The sequence below is a fragment of the Danio aesculapii genome, chromosome 12 (assembly GCF_903798145.1).
Source record: "Danio aesculapii chromosome 12, fDanAes4.1, whole genome shotgun sequence".
In the NCBI taxonomy this organism is placed as follows: Eukaryota; Metazoa; Chordata; class Actinopteri; order Cypriniformes; family Danionidae; genus Danio; species Danio aesculapii.
Genome location: NC_079446.1, coordinates 9,642,138 through 9,660,805, shown reverse-complemented (window position 1 = coordinate 9,660,805; position 18,668 = coordinate 9,642,138). Strand labels below are relative to the sequence as shown.

Below are 18,668 nucleotides of genomic sequence, written 5' to 3'. Positions count from 1 at the left end.
TAGATAGATAGATAGATAGATAGATAGATAGATAGATAGATAGATAGATAGATAGATGGACAGATAGGTAGATAGATAGATAGATAGATAGATAGATAGATAGATAGATAGATAGATAGATAGATAGATAGATAGATAGATAGATAGATAGATAGATAGATAGATGGACAGATGGACAGATGGACAGATAGATAGATAGATAGATAGATAGATAGATAGATAGATAGATAGATAGATAGATAGATAGATAGATAGATAGATAGATAGATAGATAGATAGATAGATAGATAGATAGATAGATGGACAGATAGGTAGATAGATAGATAGATAGATAGATAGATAGATAGATAGACAGACAGACAGACAGACAGACAGACAGACAGACAGACAGACAGACAGACAGACAGACAGACAGAGAGACAGATAAATAGACAGATAGATAGACAGACAGACAGACAGACAGACAGACAGACAGACAGACAGACAGATAGATAGATAGATAGATAGATAGATAGATAGATAGATAGATAGATAGATAGATAGATAGATAGATAGATAGATAGATAGATAGAATTAGATTTGCATATTTATGAATTGAATTTGTGTATTTATGAAATGTGTTTTGAATTTATGAATTCACCAATTGCGTTTTGAATTTACGAATTGGGTTTTGAATTTATGAATTGCGTTTTGAATTTACGAATTGCGTTTTGAATTTACGAATTGGGTTTTGAATTTATGAATTGCGTTTTGAATTTACGAATTGCGTTTTGAATTTACGAATTGCGTTTTGAATTTATGAATTGCGTTTTGAATTTATGAATTGCGTTTTGAATTTATGAATTGCGTTTTGAATTTATGAATTGCGTTTTGAATTTATGAATTGGATTTGTGTGTTAATGAATGGTGTTTTGAATTACCAAATTGAATTAGCATATTTCTGAATGGTGTTTATTTTGAATTTACGAACTGGATTTGCGCATTTGTGAATTGTGTTTTGAATTTAGAATTAGGATTTGCGCATTTGTCAATTGTGTTTTTAATTTACAAATTGGATTTGCACGTTTCTGAATTGTATTTTGAATTTACGAGTTGGATTTGCGCATTTATTATGAATTTTATTTACAAATTGGATTTGCACATTTATGAATTGTATTTTTTTTACAAATTGGATTTGCGCATTTATGAATTGTATTTTGAATTTACGAATTGGATTTGCGTATTTATGATTGGTTTTTTTAATTTCCGAATTGGATTTGCGCATTTGTGAATTGTATTTTATATACATAATTTGTATTTGCACATTTGTTAATTGTGTTTAGAATTTACAAATTGTGAATTGTAAATATTTTATTTTTGAGACTGATCTGGCTCCATAGTTAAGCTGTATGAGAGCAGTTTGTGTCGTGTGTTTGACAACAAATGCGTTTGTTCAGAAAATTGCAGAATTAAAAGCATTGGGTCTGGCAGTAATTGCAGCTTAAACATCTCAGAAAGCACTTCAAAATCCCATTACAATAGTTCTCTGTCTTGGAGCAAAAAATTAAACTATAGGGTAGATCAGCATCTAGTGAATTACATTTGTTCCAAAGAGGTGAGATATTTTGGAAGATTCAATGTAGTTTTTTCTTTGGGCAATGTAATGAATTACTTTAAACTGAATAAGACTGTGTCAGTCTGCAGTATTTACTATGTACACGCCTAATATTTACAAATTACGTGCCTAGAAAGTAACCTGTAAGTGGAAAACTGTCCTATTTACTTAATTTGTGAGTACAGTTGCCTGGTTTTGGCTTTTGCTGTGTGTGCCGATCTCACGGCCAACTTGATGAGTAATAGAGAACAATGAACCAGAGAGGAAAAACAATGCAAAGGCTGATGCAGAAGGATGTCATTCTATGTATCCTTAATGTGCAGAAGTCATTTGACCTCTCGAGACCCCAAGCACATGCAAGAAAGAAAGCTCTTGAATTCAGTGGCTGCCATGTGTGGGAGTCCATTACATTGAGACCATCATTCCCAGCAGGGACAGCCAGATCCCAGCTGCCAATGGGCATTCGACGGGCCCGGCACGCTCTGCCAAAGCGGGCCGCTTCTGCACAGTGTGCAAACATTTTTGCATCTGTAGGCGTACAACAAAAGACACATGCATCTGAAGAAGTTTCCTTCTTTCATTTGTGGGGGAGGACGCAAGAATCCCTGAAAATGTGAAGCATTCAGATGCGCCAGTCAGTGGCAAAGATTGTCGCTGTTCTGTGCAGAATTGAGAGCTTTTGTGTGTCGAGCTGAGCTTTCTTCTGGAGCTGTCATACAGTCACAATTAAACACTTCATAGTAAAGTTTAGATTATAGGAGCTGTGATCTTATTGGTGGAGCTGTGAACATGAAGGGTCGATAATGCAATATGTACACTATCAGAAACATTGGATGTCAATGGGGCAGTTATCTCCATAAAGGGATAGTTCACCAAAAAACAAAAAATTGTTGTTAGTTTACTCACCCTTATTACCCACCTTTTTGATTTCAACAGTAGAACATTTCAGCGGCAAAAGGTGTGGTCTTTGGGGATTTATGAAAAAAACTAAATAAAAAAACTAAATTAACATAAGTACATGCGTTTTGTTGTTAAAAATATAGAATCTGATGGTTCAAAATAATACAAAAATAATAGAAAAATGCATCTAAAGCTGCCCAAATGAAGTGGTTGGCAAGTCAAATTAATAATCAAAAATGGATTTTTTGATAAATGTACAGGGAATTTACTTAATAAGTGAAAGTGAATATGATTTTTACTAAATATTCTAATGATTTTTGGAATAACAGAAATATCTGTAATTCTGACCCATACAATGTGCAATTGGCATAAATATCCACAAGCAATGTAAGTTGCTGTCCATGGTCACATATAAAATAATTTTCAACAAGATTAAAAAATATATTTATTTTTTTATGTATTTTGCTGATTTTGGGTGGTTTTGGCGAATTGTACACTGTAAAATATACTGTAAAACATTTACACTAACTTACTGGAAATTTTGGTTGCCAGTACAACTGTAAATGTGCAAACAAATTGTAAATAAATAATTACAATTCTGCTGTATTTTTTACATTACAATTGTAATTTTTAATTTACAGTATCGCTTGTAAATTTACAGTCGTACTGGCAGCCAAAATTGGCAGTATTGTAATTTATACAGTAAATTTTAATTATTGATTCACACTGTGCTTGTAAGTGTACAGTCTTACTGGCAACCAAAATTGGCAGTAAATTATTGTAATTTATACAGTAAATTGTCATTATTAATTTACAATGTGCTTAGAAATTTACAGTCATACTGGCAACCAAAATTGTCAGTAAGTTACTGTAATTTTTATTGTAATTTTTTACCGTACAACTAAAGCCAATTTGATCCAGAACAAAATAAGCTATGGTCCATGGTCACAAATAAAATAATTTTCAACAAGTTAAAAAAAAATTTTTACAGTTTTTTTTTTTTACAGATTTTGTGTCTAAATGTACTCTGTAAAAAATATTGTAAAAATTTAGAATAACTTATTGCCAATTTTACATTTACAAGCACACTGTAAATAAATAATTACAACTGTTCTGCATTTTTTACATTACTATTGTCATTATTAATTTACAATGTGCTTATAAATTTACAGTCGTACTGGCAACAAATTTTGGCAGTACTGTAATTTATAAACTAAATTGTAATTATTAATTTACTGTGCTTGTAAATTTACAGTCTTACTGGCAACCAAAATTGGTGTAAGTTACTGTAATTTATACAGTAAATTGTCAATATTAATGTACACTGTGCTTACAAATTTACAGTCGAACTGGCAACCAAAATTGACAGTAAATTATTGTGAATTTTACAGGAAATTGTAATTATTAATTTACACAGTGCTTTAAAATTTACAGTCTTACTGGCAACCAAAACTGGCAGTAAGTTACTGTAATTTATAAAGTAAATTGTAATTATCAATTTACACTGAGCTTGTAAGTTTACAGTCTTACTGGCACCAAAATTGGCAGTAAATTACTGTGAATTTTATAGTGAATTGTAATTATTAATTTACACTGTGCTTATAAATTTACAGTCATACTGGCAACCAAAATTGTTTTTTTTACCGTACAACTACGGCCAATTTGATCCAGAACAAAATAAGTTGTGGTCCATGGTCACATATAAAATTATTTTCAACAAGTTAAAAAAATGTTTTTAATGGGTTTTTTTTTACAGATTTCGTGTGTCAAATTGTACTCTGTAAAAAATACTGTAAAAATTTACAATAACTTATTGCCAATTTTGGTTGCCAGTAAGACTGTACATTTACAAGCACACTGGAAATAAATAATTACAACTGTTCTGCATTTTTTACATTACTATTGTAATTATTAATTTATAGTGGGCTTGTAAATTTAGAGCCAAACTGGCAACCAAAATTGGCAGTAAGTTACTGTAATTTCTACAGTAAATTGTAATTATTAATTTACACTGTGCTTATAAGTTTACAGTCATATTGGCAACCAAAATTACCAGTAGGTTACTGTAATTTTCACAGCAAATTTTTATTATACAACTACGGCCAAAGGCGATGCAGTGGCGCAGTAGGTAGTGCTGTCGCCTCACAGCAAGAAGGTTGCTGGTTCGAGCCTCGGCTGGGTCACTTGGCATTTCTCTGTAGTGTTTGCATGTTCTCCCTGCGTTGGCGTGGGCTTCCTCCGGGTGCTCCGGTTTCCCCCACAGTCTAAAGACATGCGGTACAGGTGAATTGGGTAGGCTAAATTGTCCGTAGTGTATGAGTGTGAATGAATCTGTATGGATGTTTCCCAGATATGGGTTGCAGCTGGAAGGGCATCCGCTGCGTAAAACATGTGCTGGATAAGTTGGCGGTTCATTCCGTTGTGGCGACCCCGGATTAATAAAGGGACTAAGCCGAATGAATGAACTACGGCTAATTTGATTCAGAACAAAATAAGTTGTGGTCCATGGTCGTATATAAAATAATTTTCAACAAGTTAAAAAAATGTTTTTGTGTGGTTTTGGGAAATTGTACACTGTAAAAAAACACTTAACATTTTTTTACATTTATTGGCACTTGCAATTGTGCTGTATTTTTTACATTACAGTTGTATTTATTAATTTCCAGTGGGCTTGTAAATTTACAGTCGTACTGGCAACCAAGATTGGCAGTAAGTTACTGTAATTTATACAGTATTCTTTTACAGTTCAACATAAACTACATCCAATTTGATCCAGAACAAAAGCTTTACTATAAAAAACTAATAAATGTGCCAAGGTTACTGCCCAAATAAAATACTGTAGCCCTACAAAACAATTTCTGCCCATTTGTTTTCTGAGAGTGTACTGTGCTTCACAAATCTGTGACAGCTTTCATCTCAATGCAAATTCTTACAGCCTTGCAGAACAGTTAAAGGTCTTTTGAAGCCGATGCCTTTTGCAATTAATACGTCCAGCAGAAACAGGACCAGCTTCATTACCTCCTCATTATGGATGTTCAGGCTCCGAACCGAGACAATGTTTAGGGGCTTCCCCCATTAACAGCGTCTGACACGTCCCTGTAATCAGTCTGGCCGCTGTCTGTCACATTACTCCATGCAGCCTTTATTCACGGACAAGAAAAACAGCAAAGCGCCTGACAAACATGCATAGCTGTTCGGCACTAAACGTCCGCGGGTGATAATGTAACTGTGGCGTGTTGCTCGCTCGGGCTCTCTATTGAGCGTTTTGGTGATTTGCGGGGATGCACTCCAGTCAATATCTACTGAGATGTCATTATGACGACACGACCTCTTTACTAATTGCCTGCTTGAGCGACAGCGGCGATAAAAGATTCAGAGCAGACCGTGTGGACTAGAGGGGACCTCGGACAGGTTACGGATGCATGGGGCCCATATTAAATCATTGAATGTCCTCTCAGTTTAGGCTCATGACAGGTGTGGGGGTTGTGCTAAACAACTAATTAGGCTTTCAGCTTTCTGCATACTTCTTAGAGATCAACATAACATAGGGCTTGGATTCACAAGACATTTGAAGAGTTCTCTAAAATAGCGGTAACAGATTCACAAAGGTGGTGAGACCTTTTTGAATACTTTTACCAGGAAACACTCTTAAAGTCTGCGTGAACCATAAGTTGCTGAGACTTAGTTCGGTGTGTTGACGTCTTCCGACTGAAACTGAATATTTAGTAGGGGGTGGAGCTTTTTCGCATCATTCCCTTGTAATAAACTAACAATAGGAGGGGCAGGGTTACCAATATTGTGGTTGAAGTCAACAGAGACGGACCACCACTCCAAATGTAGAAGCAAATGTTCAAATTTTGATTACACAAGATTACACAAATAAATTCAGTGGATTTACTTGCAAGGATAAATTTTTAAACTAAAAATGAATTAATAATTAACCTAATGAATAACAAATTGCGATAGGATTATAAACATTGTAAATAATGATTAGACTGAACCAGAGATTGTTCATGTGGATTTTATTTCCGTATGATGAGAAATTTACTGAGTAGTTGTATATATTCAAATAAAGGTTAAAAACAAAAATCTGCCCACATTCAAATACATATTTTAAAATACAGCCTGAGTGTCACTAATAAAACAAGTACACTCACTGGCCACATTATTAGGTACACCTTACTAGTAGCGGGGTTGGACCTCCTTTTGCCTTCAGAACTGCCTTAATCCTTCATGGCACAGATTCAGCAAGGTACTGGAACTATTCCTCAGAGATTTTCGTCTATTGGTACTAATGGGCCCAAAGTGTGCCAAAAAAATATCCCCCACATTATTACACCACGACCACCAGCCTGAACCATTGATACAAGGCAGGATGGATCCATGCTTTCATGTTGTTGACGCCAAATTCTGACCCTACCATCTGACTGTCATAGCAGAAATTGAGACTCATCAGACCAGGCAACGTTTTTCCAATCTTCTATTGTGCAATTTTGGTGAGCCTGTGCGAATTGTAGCCTTAGTTTCCTGTTCTAGGCTGACAGGAGTGGTACCCGGTATGGTCTTCTGCTGCTGTAGCTCATCTGGCTCAAGGTTGGACGTGTGCGTTCAGAGATTCTCTTCTGCATACCTCGGTTGTAACGAGTGGTTATTTGAGTCACTGCTGCCTTTCTATCAGCTCCAACCAGTCTGCCCATTCTCCTCTGACCTCTGGCATCAACAAGGCATTGTCTTCGAAACCCTAGAGATGGTTGTGCAACAACCATGCCACGTTCAAAGTCACTTAAATCACATTTCTTCCCCATGCTGATGTTCAGTTTGAACTGCAGCAGATCATCTTGACCATGTCTACATGCCTAAATGCATTGAGTTGCTGCCATGTGATTGGCTGATTAGAAATTTGCGTTAACAAGCATTTGGACAGGTGTACCTAATAAAGTGGCCGGTTAGTGTATATGCCAATTGCTAGCCTCTTAGATGTGTGCTTTTTGTAAACAATTAGCAGAAGTGCATAAAAATAACTTTTATTTAACAGAGTACAATAATCACAAATGACATTAAGACATGCAGATGTAAACGATAGCCAAACAAAGCAGCTGTAACGTCTTGTCAAACTTCTTAATGAAAGAAATCCATTTTTAAAAGCTTATATCATCTAACATTTGAAAAACTACATCATCAAATATTTCTAAAATGTTCATTCTGATGCAGTTTGCTCACAACAGCCGTGTTAGGACAGTTTTGATTTGGTCTTAGTGACGTAGGAATCCTCTCTAACTTTTCACAGATTTAGAAGCTAGTTTTAATGACAAAATGTGTTGCGAATACTCTTAGAGAGGAAATTTAGGACTAGCACACCCGTTAATTTGAAGATCCTGAATCTCCAAATCATGAGCAACATTTAGCTTTAAGACGTTTTGTTAATACGGGCCCTGATTTGTATATAATATTCATTAATAGTATCCTTCCACCAGTCAGTGATAAGTGCATGCAGTGGCAACAGATGGCTCCATTTGTAATTCATTCAGTAATTATGACACTCTGATGGCGTTATGAGATCACAAACTGTTCACAAGCCATGCTTATGATGACAGCAACACGTTCTCAAAAATAGCCCGATGCTTGCATGGGTGGCGATAAAAATACACATTGATTGACGGACAACAGGAAGCTATGGGGATTTTTTATTGTACTATCAAAACAGGGGGTGTGATCTGAGGTTTCCTGTGTGTGGGGCCGATTTAGACTCCCATTGAAGCTTCTGTCATGGTTGAAGAACACAAAAATACTCAGACAATTATGAATTGATAATGAGGTAGTCTTTAAAAATGAAGATTGTGCTCAGTCTAGAGGTGACAAAACCTATAAAACTATAAAGGGCCAAAAAAGCTAAACTGATAGGGGGCTGTTGGCCAAAGGTAAATATACCAAACTGTATTACATTAAAGTTGCCATGGGTAATTTAATAGTATTTAAAAATAACTATAGATCATTGCTTTATATTAACTAATGCAGTATTTTACGAACACACGAGTCAAGCTGCATCTGTTTTTGCCGTGATTTGCTGTCTCGCTGATGTCTTCGGCATTGTTCTCTGTCCATAGATTGACAGTATTTACAGTATTTTTGAAAATCTGATTAATTTACAACATTTAATTGTAACATTTTATTTTCATTAGATTTTTTTGTAGCTCAGCAATAAAACAATCAAAAAAAGCTATGTTATATTAGAAATGATGATCTCAGTTAAAAGCATTCGCCAACCCTCCCATCAGTCTCTTCTCCGACTGGATGGTGGGAAAAATCAAAGGTGACCATGGGCCAAAATTGGCTGAGGGCCCTAGTTTGGGCATTTCTGGTCTAGAGAATATTTTTTTAGCAATTTGTAAAATTATTATTATTATTATTATTATTATTATTATTATTATTATTATTATTATTATTATTATTATTATTATTATTATTATTATGTGAGAAATGCTAGAATTATTACAAATATGATAACTGGAATAAGATGCAATAGCAAAATATGAAAATTTCTCCTTTGGTAATGGGGATCATAAAATGTATTTTGAAATGAAAGTTGGCATGTAAGCCACGTATTGTATGATATAAGTGAGTATATGTGACAACAGGGGCGGATTTAATGATTTTGGGGCCCTAAGCAATGCCATGGGGCCCAAAAATTCTAAAATGCACACTGTAAAAAAATTGACCTTAAATTCACAGTAAATTACTGGCTAATAAATGCATTACTTTCACAGTAAAATACTGTAAATTCACAACAAATTACTGTGAGGTAACAGTAATTTACTGTGATTTTGTTACATTAAATTACTGTGAAATTACAGCCATATAGTGTAACTTCACAGTAGATAGTAACGTCCATGACTGTGTTTCCCAGTGTTATCTATATTTTACAATGAAGCAGGCTTTCCTCGGCTAGTCATTCTGACATTTACCCTGACTTCGAAATCATTTTGGGTGTTTTTAAAAGTGTTTGGTTTCATGAATGAATTACTTCTATTCCAGTTTATTATTTTTTGGCTAAGCACAAAGTTATGTTCATAAAAAAATATTTAATATTTCCATGTTAACCTTATAAAATTAAATAAAGGTGCAGTGCACCCAAAAATGTAGTATAAAAATTCGCGTCGGTTCAATACAGGATGACTTTTTTTCAAGTTATTTTTAAAGATGTAACCACACTGTTTTTGGGGCTGCAATAACATTCTGTTATTTCTAAATATCAAACAAGTGCCAAAACTAGCATAAAAGTTCATTCGTATTAATGTCTATGTTGAATAAAATAAAGAGTTTGAATTCCTATAACTTACATGCAAAAGATATAGCCCTTTTTACAGTAATTTGCTGTAATCGTGCTAATTTGATTAATTTCACAATAAATTGTGAATATAACGCATTACTGTGAATTTTTCAAGTTAAATCCTGTAAAGTCATACTAATGTAATTTACTGTGAAAAATTACAATAACATGTTGTGAAAATCTGGATTTGTTTCACAGTGCACCCCTTTGTTTGTCGATCTCCTTGTCTATTTTTTCTTAATGCAAAATAATAATAACATATAAAGCACCTTGTAAAACTATTGAAACAATTAGTTTTCTTAAGATGAATTCACAACTAAATAATAAATGAACTATTTCTTTTTAAAACTAAATCTTTACTGATTTGACTGCTCCAATATTGAAGTCGCAGATGTAATAATTACGTTCAAATGAAAAATTTTAGACCCTCACCAAGCAAAATATGATAGAAAACAATGATATATATAATTTATATGTATCCTTTATACTTCTGTGTATTTATTTGGGGGCTCTCAGATTTCCTGGGGCCCTAAAGGGATGCTTACCTTGCTTATTATTGGTTAAATCCGCCCCTGTGTGACAAAACGTTCAGGATAAAACATATTCCTTATGCTGTCATGACTGGAAATTGTAAATACAAGGAATATGATATTTAAAAGAGTTGATTTCCTAATACTGAAATAACTGAAAACATTTAAACATTAAAAACATTATAAACAATGGAATTGTGCTCAAAATTATAATTAAATTAAAATGATAAGTTGTTTGTAATCACAAAAACGTATAATTTTTAAGATCAGTTTGGGGAAATCCTTAAATGTAAGAAAATGTTTCCAAAGCAATGCCAAAGATAAACCACATATTGCTCCTCAATATTGAACAGTTAACAGTTTTCTTAATGAAAAGAATGTTTTTATAATCTGAATTAAAAATACAGTATCAAGATCAGCTAGTGGGCGACGCAGTGCCGCAGTAGGTAGTGCTGTCGCCTCACAGCAAGAAGGTCTCTGGTTGGAGCTTCGGCTGGATCAGTTGGCATTTCCGTGTGGAGTTTGCATGTTCTCCCCGCATTTTTGTGGGTTTCCTCCGGGTGCTCCGTTTTCCCCCACAGTCCAAAGACATGCGGTACAGGTGAATTGGGTAAGCTAAATTGGCCGCAGTATAATAGTGTGTATGGATGTTTCCCAAAGATGGGTTGCAGTTGGAAGGGCATCCGCTGCGTAAAACATGTGCTGGATAAGTTGGCGGTTCACTCCGCTGTGGCGACCTCGGATTAATAAAGGGACTAAGCCGAAAAGAAAATGAATGAATGAATGAAGATCAGCTAGTAAATAGATGTAAACAGTTCATGTAGACACTAAAGTGCCAAGCACAACTCATGTAACTATTTTCAAAGCGTATATTTGACATGCTGACCAACTGCTGATAAGATTATTTAACCACATCTGATATCAGCTATTAATAACAATATAAAAACATTTACCTCTCAAATATAAACACCTCAAAGCATTTTGTAGTCAGTCTGCGGTAATGGGAGATATACTGCCCCCTGCTCCATATGATAGGCTATGACAAACCCACGCAGGGCTGAAATAAATCCCACGAACTGTAAAACTGAATATCTACAGTCATATTTACAGTTTTAGACAGCATAACATTATAATAGTTTAACTAAATTAAACTAATTTAATTTTACATATAGACTTGGCTATTACAATTTTTAAACACCCACTATTAATTTACATATTCAGATTTAGGATCTCACCCCACAAACATCAGCACACTGGTTTATTGTCTGCTATATTATTCATCTGTAATCCATCAGCCTTTCGTTTTTTAAATGGCGACAAGGATTAAGCAGGTGAGGGAATGCAAACGGATATTAACACAGCCTATGCTTGAGAAATCCGGCTTATTTTGGAGAATTAAGGCTAGATAATAACAGGTCTTTATATATTTTAAAGGCTGTAAGCTAAATGGTGTCAAATCTTTATAGTCGTACGTGCGACCATATACGCACAGTCATATCGGCCGTCTGTTGCTATATATGATGTGTGGGATGTCGGAAGTTCAATGGAAGAGTTTTTCCAGAGATTAAAATATATGCCCTGAAAACACACTATTGTGAGCATTCCAACAGTCATAACTCGTACAAAAATCGAGTAGTGACTTGACTCTTTAAGCAGTGGCAACCGTGCCGCGCGCGCTCAAAAGCGGACTGAAGTCTTTGCGCGGAGTTTGAAAAATATATCACACGTGATTTTCTTCTCTTTTCTATGAACTTATGAGGATTTAGTCAAGGCAAAAGCATGAATTGCTTATATGAAAATGTAAAAAAATATTTAGATGAGTCAGAATAAGCTATTATATGACAGTTTGTCCATCAAGACGCATCCCAAATAAGTCATGATAAACTTTTATTATTATGTCGTGCAATAATTGCAATGTGGTTCATTTTTACTGTCTTACATTATATTTCACTCTTAGATGTGAGTTTTGAACGTGTGTTTAATGTGAATTGATTATGCATAGCCTAATATAAATAAAATCATTGGCTTAAATTCCGACCCAAGTTCCCTCCTCCCCCGTATCTTACTAAGTGCAGTTTCTAAACCCACGGGGGGAATTCAGTTCTATCGTCTTTTTATATTGGTCGCATCTTTAAACCTCACAGCGGAAAGTATTTCTATTTACGTATACAGGCATTTACATTTGGAAAGTTTTAGTTCTTTGGTCTGCAGTTTAGGAGCGATAGAAATGCTTAATTAATTAAACTATAATACGCAATTCGGTGTTTTTAACACAAAATAAATAATAATAATTTAAAAATAATTCAAAGCCTTGCGCCAAATGTGCTGTATTATGAGCTATCCAGAGCGCAATGGACGCTTTAACATGACTTACCATGTACTAGAGGATAATAAAACAACAATATATATATTGGTCTAAATTTAGAATAACAAATAAATACACTTTCCAGTAGTTTTCTAATTATAGTAACACAGTTACTAAAAACGTTTCCCTCTTTCCAAAACCATGGGGTCTATTCAAATAGATGCAGCACACTTTCCGACTGTGCCATTGAAGCAAAGGTAGAAATTCCGTGATTGTGTCTCTCATTTGATTGTGGTTTTCTGATGCTTGCTGAGCTGCGTCTCTTTGCTCGGCAACACTCGCTAGTTTCCGATACTCAATTTCCGGAATATGCTCCATAAATGGACGAAGGGGTGTAGATGTTTACCGGATAAAACCATGTATGGCATTAAAATAAACCGGAATTCCTGATTGAGAATGAAACGTTGTATCAAAACGGAAGCATTTTTATTTAAAATGCTGCATCTTTCAGCACTAAAAACACATTGCTTGTGCTATCCTGCAGAATAAAGTGCTTTAAAACATCTAACAACGCGCCTTTTTAATTTCCCCTCCCAGCATGTTGGTTTTCATGCTCGAGCGCCTGTACAGAAAGGATTCTCCATTGACAAGTATTACCTCAACGCGTCAAAGTGCCCGCAACCAATCAGAACGCGCAGCGCTACTTTTCTTTTGCCATCCAGTCCTTAAATGGTCAGTGACGTGTCACCGCATTGATAGGCTCTCCATAAATACATACTACCACAAGCAGCTCCGCAAGGATCTGTCATTCAACAACACAGAGCCGTCAGATGGCATCACAGTGAACGCTAAACTCACTGATCACTGACAGCTTTCCACATGTAACGCTTTGTGCGCGCGTTCGCACAGGCACAACCACATTCTGTGAACATCCGAGCGAGTGCTTCTTAGGACTTCACGATGACAGCTAAAACTTTGGAGAAAGCCCCTGTGGCTCTCGGTGGCTTTGTGCACCCTCTTGTCGATAGCATCTACTCGGTGGACGAGCTTGCCACATCACTGCCAGCCTCTGTGACTATATATAACGGTGATTTAGGAGGACATTACGAGCAGATAAACGCGGGAGGTAAGAATGATGCGCGTGTCTCAATCACGTGCTCTCTGTTTATATATCGTTCGTGTCTTAGGGAATAATGATCTCATGTTGATAGTTTATACTTAAAAACATTGAAAACGTGCGTTTGTTGTGTTATATGTTTAAAGTAGTGAACTGAAGTTCGTTTCCAGTGTTGGGTTAAAAAGTAATGCATTACAATTTTAAGCCTATTTTGCTCTATATGCGCAAAATAACATAACATACTTTAATTAAAAAGTAACTCATACTTTAAAAAAGAACTTAAGATTGTAATGTATTACTTTACACCAATACCGCTTGTTGAATCGCCTTTAAAAATAAAGTGACAAGGGCAAAAAAATTGTACATGATTATTTTACAGTGATCAGATGTTTTACTACAGATTAAATCATTCTTTCGTAATCCATTCTTTCGTGTGCATCTAAATAAGCATTTTTGTATTTCCTTCCAGATGGCCTGATTAACGGGGATATGAGCACGGAGAAGCGCGCCCTCGACTTAGCCTATTCCAGCAGCTTCGCGCAACCAGCTGGCCCTCGCAACCAAACTTTCACCTACATGGGAAAGTTCTCCATCGACTCCCAGTACCCGGGAAACTGGAACCCAGAGGGCGTGATCAACATCGTGAGCGCGGGGATCCTGGGCATGACCCAGCCATCCTCAGCATCCTCGTCACCTGCATCCTCAGTCTCCCCCAGCCACTTCTCCAGCACTCTCAGCTGCACCATGGCGCAGAATCAAGCAGACATGGAGCACATCTACTCTCCCCCGCCGCCCTACTCTGGATGCGGAGAGGTGTATCAAGACCCGTCTGCGTTCCTTTCCACCTCCACCTGTCCCATCTCCTATCCTCCGCCATCCTACTCATCCCCAAAGCCAAACGCCGACTCCGGGTTGTTCCCTATAATCCCGGACTACGCCGGCTTTTTCCAGCCTCCGTGCCAGAGGGACATGCAGTCGATGCCCGACCGCAAACCGTTCTCATGCCCGCTGGACTCATTCAAAATACCGCCTCCTCTAACCCCCCTGAACACTATCAGGAACTTCACGCTAGGGGGACCAGTGCCTGATGGACCCCGGCTACCCACAGCTTACGCTCCGCAGAATTTGCCCCTCAGGCCAATCCTGCGTCCGAGGAAATACCCCAACAGACCAAGCAAGACACCCGTGCACGAGCGGCCCTACCCATGTCCGGCGGAGGGCTGCGACAGGCGCTTCTCCCGCTCCGACGAACTCACCAGACACATCCGCATCCACACCGGCCACAAACCCTTCCAGTGTCGGATATGCATGAGGAACTTTAGTCGCAGCGACCACCTGACGACCCACATTCGCACGCACACCGGCGAAAAGCCGTTCGCCTGCGACTTTTGCGGGAGAAAGTTCGCGAGGAGCGACGAAAGAAAGAGACACACCAAAATCCACCTGCGACAAAAGGAGCGAAAGTCCTCCTCGTCGTCCACGGGGGTGTCCAGCTCAGAGCGCGGCGTCGCCACGAGCATCTGCTCGTCCAGTTCAAGCCAGTAAACTTTCAACTGGACCGTGCAATATCCAACACTATGTAGGCAATACAATGACAACAATAATGCACAGTTCGTGTTTTATTAAAACTGGGTGGACTGATGAGGTGAAATCAAACCACAGTGCCAAATATGGACACTTTCTTTGCGCACACTTTTTTCTAAAGGTGATGCAAAGTGTTTTTCTTAATGCCTCAGTCGCATGCTGACTGACCAAACGCACTTTGTTTGAATATTTAGGCCAATTAATTTAATATTAATATTAAAATAACCTTAGATAGCACGTGGGAGAATTGTGTCTTAGATTTAAAAAGTTGGAAAGTTGAGTGCTTACGTTTTTTTAAAAGTTAATTTAAACAAACTAAACTTTCAAGGAGGTGTCTAACATCACTATTTTCTCCCATCGTCGTGCCTTTCGTCCGTTCATCTTGTACAGAGAGGCGTGGATGAAATTGTACATTAGCCTTTAATATGAAAGTTTTGGAAGATATATTTTTGTACAAACTGTTTTGTGTCGAAGTTGTGCTTAAACATGGATGTATATAGCTGAACTATATCGTTTGTTCTGTGGTTGTTTGACTGTTATAAATGTATTTGTTATGAAGTGACTAACGCGGATCAATAATGTCCTACTTTGTCAACTTGAAAATAATAAACAACACATGAATTGTGAACTTTTGTTTAACTGTCTGCAACTCATTTTTATTAAATTAAAAAAAAGGGGGGAAAGTAGGGGAGAAAAGCGATTTAGACTTGTAGGGACATTCCCGTTTTGGCATCACTGAGCTCTGACTCATGGTCTTGTAAGGTCCAGCGCCCACACATGTTGTTTACAAATGCTCAAAGGGTGTGAATATTCACAGCCCTCTTATTGTTAAATGCATAGCAATATTTTTGATGGGGAATATGAATAATCAGGCTTAGTACGGAACAATTTATAAACATAAAGTGACTCACGTTACGATTTACTGATTTGACACTAAATTACAATACATTATGACCACTCGTTACAGTGTATACGGTGTGAAAAAAAAACAAAACTGACAAATAATTGTTGCCACTGTATGAGTCTTTGTGGTTTTATGTGGTTGAATGTTTACCAACCCCCGCGTTTAGTGTTGGGACAACCCCATATTTAGGAGCTACATAAAATGTACATGATGACAACATGTACAATGTTTTGGATTGTAACCAGAAGTAGTTCAATATTAGGTGAAACAATTTTTTAAAATGGCTGTTTCAGCACTAATAACAGTAAGCGTTAATGAAAAATTTAAAATTTGACTTGTTTTGACGAGTAAATACACACCACACTCAAAAATGACTTTAGGTGCTTGTTCAGACTACCTATTTAAAATGAGTTGAAACAACACAATTCTTAGGATTTTGGGGGGCAACATACTTGTTTTATGTTCAATCAACTTAAATTCGTTTAAAAAAAAACAATTAAGTTAATTGATTTGTGTTGAGACAACATGAAGCAATTCTGTGGAGCCCAGCATTTTTTACTGTGCATGCACTATTATTTTTTCCAGTACTGGGTTGCAGCTGGAAGGACATCCGCTGTGTAAAACATATGCTGGAAAAGTTGGCGGTTCATTCTGCTGTGAAGACCCCTGATGAATAAAGAGACTAAGCGGAAGGAAAATGAATTAATAATTGAATGCACTATTGACAGATGAAGAGACGGATATTGACTTTAATATTTGAGTTTCTACTCTTCAGTGTTGCAAAAGATGGTTGTTGACCACTCTGCCACAGAACAATATTTGTTCACCAAAAGAATCTTTTAATTCTTAACCTGAAAAAAAATCAATCATCTAAACAACTTCTTGTGTAATGGAAATGTTCCAGGGTTGGTTCTCTGTGGAACCCCCTTTTCCAATACACTAATAACTAATCGTTTATTGTTTTTACACACCATATTCTTTTAAAAAAAGTATGTTAACATACAGTGCTCGGCATAATTGAGTACACCCCATTTTGAAAATTTATATTTCAAATTAATATCCATTTCTCAGTGAATATTGGTAATATAAATTGGTGCATTTGATCAAAAAAAAAAGATTTATTAAACAGATATATTTATTTAAATAATATTTTAGTCACCAAACAATTGAAATCAAAAGATAATAAATTAAGTTCAAGAAAAATATTGCAAAAAAAAAAAGTACAAACTACAACATTTCAACAAAATTAAAAATATTTTTTCTTTCTTTTGATTTTTGCTATTTTTGAAAATTATATTTAATATTTTTCTCAACATATAAATTTGGGCTACTAAATATTGAACCATTATTGTAAGTTATTTTGTTTGATAAGCTCCAGATTTGGCTTCAGTACTGACTAAACTAATGTATATGCACAAATATAATATTGCAAAGCATCCTATAGAAAACATTAATTTAAATGAGAGATTTCTGGAGGGTGTGCTTATATATGCTGTGCACTCTATACATAGATTCTATACATTAAACTTCAGACAAAAATCAGCACTGAACAAAAGCTGAGTCTAAGCAGAGCGGGAAGTGCTCAAACACTCCTCTGCTAGAGATCCAGGTCTATTAAAAAGTAGAAAAGCTTTGAGGGGATGCAGGAAAGCATGAAAAGAAATAATCTAATAATCCATATTAGGAAATCGTGTCTTTACTTCTAGGCATGAAACACTTGCCCGCCTCCTACATTAGCATTACATTCATATATTTACAGATGTGTGGGAAATATGACGGCCAATTAGACTTTAATATGTCTGTAAACATTCACATCGAAAGTCTGACTTTAAAACGGATTTCACACAAGTCTGAGACACAATATTCCTAATCAACAGAGTTGTTATCATTAGTGATTACAAAACTCAGAGGTGTAAATGATCCACTTGAAGGGATAGTTTACACAAAAAAGAAAATGTTCTCGTTATTTACTCAGCCTCAAGTTGTTCCATATCAGTTTCTTTCTACTGTTAAAAACAAAATAAGATATTTTGATGAAACTATAGTACACTGTAAAAAGTGATTAGTTTTTTAAAGCGAGAAAACCAATTGCCTTAAAAGAAACAAGTTCACTTTACAAAAAATGTAAGTAAACCCATTGTAACTTGGAACTCTTGAGTTTACCATTTTTTTTATTATTATGCAAATTGTATTCACTTTTTAAAAAATAAAATAAACTAATCACTTTTTCCAATACACTTTTATTATATGTTTTTGTATAACTAAAATAAATCTGCTCTTCCAGACTCCAGTGTGTCTTCTAACTTCAATACAGGCTATAAATAAATGTGGAAATCTAACCATTTTAATCTTATCTTTCACCCGAAACTGAAATTGTTGTCTTTATTTAGTTAAAATAATCAGAGGG

The 18,668-nt window shown here is 36.0% G+C and overlaps 1 protein-coding gene across 1 annotated transcript; it reads left to right on the top strand.

The window, feature by feature from the left end:
• Positions 1-13,454: 13,454 nt before the first annotated feature.
• egr2b (early growth response 2b) lies at positions 13,455-15,985 on the top strand. The gene is made up of 2 exons (XM_056469323.1): positions 13,455-13,782; positions 14,243-15,985. The coding sequence occupies exons 1-2, from the start codon at positions 13,617-13,619 to the stop codon at positions 15,316-15,318; spliced, it is 1,242 nt and encodes a 413-aa protein (XP_056325298.1). The 5' UTR covers positions 13,455-13,616; the 3' UTR covers positions 15,319-15,985.
• The last annotated feature ends 2,683 nt before the right edge of the window (positions 15,986-18,668 follow it).

Coding starts and splice junctions, on each gene's coding strand:
- egr2b (XM_056469323.1), top strand. CDS start 13,617: ATGACAGCTAAAACTTTGGAGAAAGCCCCTGTGGCTCTCGGTGGCTTT. Junction 13,783..14,242: donor CGAGCAGATAAACGCGGGAG/GTAAGAATGATG, acceptor ATTTCCTTCCAG/ATGGCCTGATTAACGGGGAT.